General features: G+C 43.8%; 1 protein-coding gene across 1 annotated transcript in view; it reads right to left on the bottom strand.

Moving 5' to 3' along the window:
- hsd17b12a (hydroxysteroid (17-beta) dehydrogenase 12a) overlaps positions 1-3,045 on the bottom strand; it is a 23,204-nt gene extending 20,159 nt beyond the window's left edge. The window contains exon 1 of the mRNA XM_035664289.1: positions 2,868-3,045. Coding sequence (XP_035520182.1) covers positions 2,868-3,045 — 178 coding nt within the window. The remainder of the gene's footprint in view (positions 1-2,867) is intronic.
- Between the last annotated feature and the right edge of the window lie 2,530 nt (positions 3,046-5,575).

The raw sequence follows: 5,575 nt of genomic DNA, 5'->3' as shown, positions 1-5,575 counted from the left end.
AAAAAAAAAAAAAAAATTTAACATAATAAAATTCTTGACTAATAAAAGTGTATAAATGTGGCGTTTTAAAAGCAGGCAGGCTGGCAGGAGGTGGGGAGGGAGTGTGTGTGTGGATGCACAGTGCAGTGGAGAGGCTGGGGAAGCCGCCTTAACCCATGCTGCAGTGCTCCTGTTCTGCCGCTAGGAGTCCCATCCACTAAGGGGAAGACCAGTCATTGGCAGAGGAACTCCAGAGAAATCCCTGCTCTCCTCTGCATGTGCTGAGCTGCAGAGCTTCAGCCCAACACAAGACACAAAATATGTGCAGTGATGCAAAGAAAAAACCTCTGAAACCAAGGATTTAAAATATTTCACATTCACTTGCCTTACATAAAGGGAAGGGATTAACTCTTACCTGATGGTTACCGGGCAAATTTTACTTCAGCCACCAGTACACACTCAAAACCTGTCTGACCAGGAAATAACATGCTGTCCCCTGTGTTGCGATAGCAGCCATGTGGATTGCTAAAAGCACATGTTTAAAGGATGAGACAAGCCAACAAAACCCCTTCCTAGAAAGAATGTCTTCTATGGGTGAAAAAAAAGTGACATATTTTCCATATTATTGTTCCTCAGTTCAGCAGGTGATGTGAATTGGGGAAGTATTCTATAAAAAAAGGCAAATGTCATGAAATGTCAAGCTTCACTTGTTTGTTTTCCTACACAAAAACACTTAACATTAGTGAATATTTAATGCAATGAATAGATAGAAAACTTGAAGGTTCGTGTTAAAGTCCTAACAGTATTATGCAACTGCTCTTCAGAGAGAAAGAATGGATTTTAAAGTCTCAAGCAGTTTATGTGGAGCAGCTATACACTACACATCAACAAACACTTCACATATTATACTCCGGTTGCTTATTGTTCATTAAAATAAAGAATACCAAGCCTGTTCAATAACCTGTTGCAACAGGTGCCTGAGAGGTGGAGACAGGGAGTTGCACCACATACATGTATGTGCGTAAAGAAAGAAAGAAAATCACACCATTGCCTAACCTGGCCAGACCTGCACATCTGGTACAACCAGCTGTACAACCTCATCCCTGGCACTTTAAACGTTATGTTTGTAATAGGAAAGGAACGACAGACCTGTCCGACTGGTGGCTGCGAACTGGTTTCAGGGAGTGGCATGCAAGTTTACGCTAAGAAAGGGTATACACGAATAAATGTGGCTGATGTGGAAAATGTAGGTAACAGTTTTCCTGAAGCCTTCGAGGAGTGAAACAAGAATCCTCTCCAAAATACCTCTGTAAAACTGCTGGTTTAGACCATTGCCTAAACTCTTACAACTTCAACAGAATCACATGGATTACATTTGACCCATTACATTTGATGCAATAAAAATCTCTAAGAGAGGTTCTTTACTGCAGCTAAATGAGCTCTGCTAGTACAAACTTGAGGAATCATTTTGGCTACCAGGAGGGCAGAAAGGAAACCTCAACTACAAGATACTGGGGGTGCTAGAGAGGGAGGGGAGGGGGAAATCACAATTTCTATATGACCAATGAATGACGAAGCGATGAACAAGCGCATGACTCATCGGTGTGCACCGGTATTCCTCCGCATATTCTAGCAGATTCACTAACAAAATGTACATTAGTCATTCCTAAAGGCACCCTACCTTTGCGTCATGCGTTTCATTCCTTCCTATGGCGCAAATGGCATCAATTAAAACACCCCATTCATAAAAATAAAAAAAAAACGACGGTTTGGAGGCAAAATGCGTCACGGTGCAGATAAACATCTGGGTTGTTTAAAAAATTAAAAAATAAAAACAACAACACGCATTCAAATCATCCGGGTCGTCTGGTTTGGGGTGTTAGAAAGAAATGGGGGAAATGATCAACCTATCCCGACGCAAAGGGGGAGCGCTCGGCAAATTGCGCAGCAAGAGGCTCCAGACGCAGCAGTCTTCTCCAAACAGGAGACTGGAGAAGTGGGTCAAGCCATGGCAGGGCGATTCCTGGGAGACTAGTCCCCACCAAACCAAAAAACACGATTTGACTGGAAACACGCTCCTATTTGGCCAAGCCCGTTGACAAAGTGCATTATAGGGTGAAATCCAATTAAAGACATTTTAATCTTTTCTAAACATATGTAGGGGGGGACGGAATGGGACATGGCAATGTGACAAGAAATGATGATAAAGAATCCGACGACACAAGCAAAAGCGTAACAAAAACACCGCCTGAATGTATTAATATACAAAGTGGGCTCAAAGATCATCAACACAAGTGTGAAAATGTTGGACAAACTACCACAATGTGACATATTTCGAGAAGTCAAAAGCTATGAAAATGATATAGATGTAGGTCACGTTTTAATTGGGCATATGGGTTTGTCCTACATCATGCGGATGGGCTAATGTGGTTCAGTAGTGCGCTGGGTGAGAGCTCACCCACATAAAACAGATCTCTGAAAAGTGCGCATAGCCTGCGCAATTTGGCTCCTGGCTCACCAATGTGGGGCATCCCCCTACCCCTCCAAATGTGGGTGAAAACGCTGAATGGAGCCACTAGCAGCAGCAGCCCGAGCTTGTGTTTGACGCGAGAACAAACAAAAAAAACAAAAAGCCAATTGAGCTAATAAGGACCATTACCTTGTCAGTCAATCAGTTGCTTACCTGCGCTTGTTACGCAACCCCAACCTCCCCTTGAACTAAGCCACAAAAACGCACCAGAATGCAGCTCTTCTTTGTGCCAAAGTGAAGTTTGAGCTCAATCACCTCATTCTGGTGTTTGCACGTCGAGTCCACCTGCCTACTTCTGAGCTGCCCTCTTCGTGACCGTGATGTAAGGTGGCGTGAAAATTGATGTGACCCAACTCACCTGCCCATTTGCCCAGCTTCGGAGAGAGCAGCTGCCCGTTTCCCAAGACCCAGATCCTAAAGCCTGAGAGCAGCCTGTAGAGCAGCCACAGCGCCAGGGAGGCCACAGTTAATGCACCGACCCAGAAGAGAGGCGTCTCGGCCCTGCGCAGAGTCTCCTCAGCGTTCATCCAGTTCATGGCAGCGGCTCTCGGTGGCTCGGCGTGTGTGAGAGAGAATGTGTGTGTGGAGACCTCAATTTTAGGCAATGTGCTCTAATTTCCAAGCCACAACGTGAGAGAGAGTCCCTTTATAAGGAGGTTGTAGCATCACACACTCCCACAACTCCCCCAACACTTGTCTAGCCTGATTTAAAGTGCACCGCCCACCTCCTACTCCGCCCCGCCCTTCTCTGCCACTCACTGGATGCGGTCGCTGCCTCTCGCCTGATACACCCCGCCGGTTGGAGCATTTGCATGTCAATCAGCTGCAGAGCTTCTCCCATTCATTCGATTTTCTGTATGAAGCAGGGTGGGTCAAAGAGAGACCGGGATGAGGAGCGATTGGGCAAACATTACGGCAGCTTCCATCCGGAGCCCGTTATTGGCTCTCGCCAGAGCAGGTTTGACGGTTTCAGTCAGGATTATGAAACCCACCAAACCCACGCTTTCGGAAAAAAACTGCCCACACCACTTTATGAATGAAAGGATGCTCTCATTGGTGAGAAATGTGCGTGTCCTCCCGCCTCTTGGAGACAGTTTATTGGCTACAGGGATGCCAGTCTGTGAGGTCAGCCTGCTCCCACTTAGACATGAGTCACTCGTCTATTTTAGGTATTCTGTCTGCATCATACTGCTGATAACCACAAAAAAAATGTGGAGACAGGTGCAGCGAGGAATCTTAGCGCACAGATTCATCCATATTGCGCCAAATAACTGTTCCACACCCTGCATCTGCCGCAACAGGCGCGCATAGAAGCTCCCCAAAATTAAAACTACAATCCCCAGCCCAAGTTTCGCTTTTCAGACTCTCGCGAGATTATCCCCATCGTAAAGTTCCTCTTCCCAAACATTGAGGGGATGTGATGTATGCGTTACATAAACACTGGCATGTGAATTTCTATCGCTTCATTTAACTGTTTTTTTTCCCAACATGCACATGCACACGAATAAACCAGTGCAAGCAGACGCTGGATGTTTCAGCACAAGCGGCTGTTACGGTTCTCTCCTCAGCAGAATGTATGTGCTCTCTGCTTCCCACTCCGACCCAGGAAGGCTATTGGTATTTTTTACTCCAACAACCCCCCCACAAGCCCTCCCGCCGCCATGCTCCCTGTCTCTCTCTCACACACACCCAAACTAAACATGAAATTTTGACAAACTGAGGCTCCGTGGCACAAAGCAAACCCTGTCATGTACTCAGCAGAAGAACAAGAGTATGAAAATGTGACTACATGCTGACAGTCAACATGCAGCTGCTCGTATTCTGTGACACAAGTGGAGGGACCGAAGTCAACGTGACTCCGAGAGGAAGGAGCAGCAAGTTGTGTAACAATTTCAAACAGGGTGGAATTAAATGTATTTTTGAGCAAATTATAGTTACAATGTGCAGGGTAAAATATATTTTCAAAGTCTTTCACAAAATAATCTTCACAACAATTAATTTTACAGCACCAATTTTATATTCTGGCATCATTGCACAGTCAATAATTTCATATCAGATATTCAGATATTTCATTTATCAACGTACAGCCTCTAATATCATCTATATATTTGCTAAATTTTTTTATATTAAAAACAGTACACACAAGATTTAAGTGGAGTGTAACACAGGCATTAAAATGACATTATGTTTGTAAGAGACCAGCCTCAAATTGTGCTTTAACTGATAACATTAAATATGATCAAATATCATACATGAGACACACACACACTCATATTGGACGTTTGGAAAGTCCACATTCACGTCTTGGTAGAGTCCTCAGCAGCCCAAAAGCTGAAAACAAGAGAGAAAATAAGGATTTAGTCGTGCAAAAATCACTGTGAAAGTCTCTACATGCATCTGTGTAATCTGCAAGATTTCAAACACACAGAAAATGTGCACAAACATATAAGAATATCAGCGTGTCCACCGCCTCTTAACACGCTTTTTTGGGGTGATTTTTAAATTTTGAATACACACAGGCTACAAAAAAATACATCTGTATATTTTTTCCAGCTTGTGCCACTACGATGCTACAAACCACAGCCTCTACTGTTTTCTACTTTCAAGTTTTTGTTTGGTAGCTTACACACGAAAAGTGTATTTACTCCTCCCAGTATCGATAGCCCTGAACACACACTCTCACACTCTCACACACACACACACACACACGCCACCTCCCCTAAATCCTGCAACACAAAGCCTTACTCACATTTGAGTTTCTGCACCCTGCTCTCAACACACACACACACACACACACACACCCTTTCTCTCACTTTATCAGAGTTAACACTGACCCTATTTTCCCTACACACACCCTAATCCGACCGTGTCTTTTGAACCTCAGTGAGTCCAAATTTTATCTTGTATTTCCTAAATTTTACTCATCAAGAAACACAAGTTTTTAATCTGAGCAAAAATATCTATAATTTAAAGACATAAAAAGAGTCACACCAGGGCAGCGTTTAGGACTAATATCCTCTGTGCTGAGAATTCCTCAAACTGATAAAATAATAATACAAAATAAAT

The sequence above is a fragment of the Morone saxatilis genome, unplaced genomic scaffold (assembly GCF_004916995.1).
Source record: "Morone saxatilis isolate NCDOM2014 unplaced genomic scaffold, NCSU_SB_2.0 Contig2, whole genome shotgun sequence".
Taxonomy (NCBI): Eukaryota; Metazoa; Chordata; class Actinopteri; family Moronidae; genus Morone; species Morone saxatilis.
The sequence above is the reverse complement of the archived record's forward strand: the minus strand, read 5'-3'. Positions and strand labels throughout refer to the sequence as shown.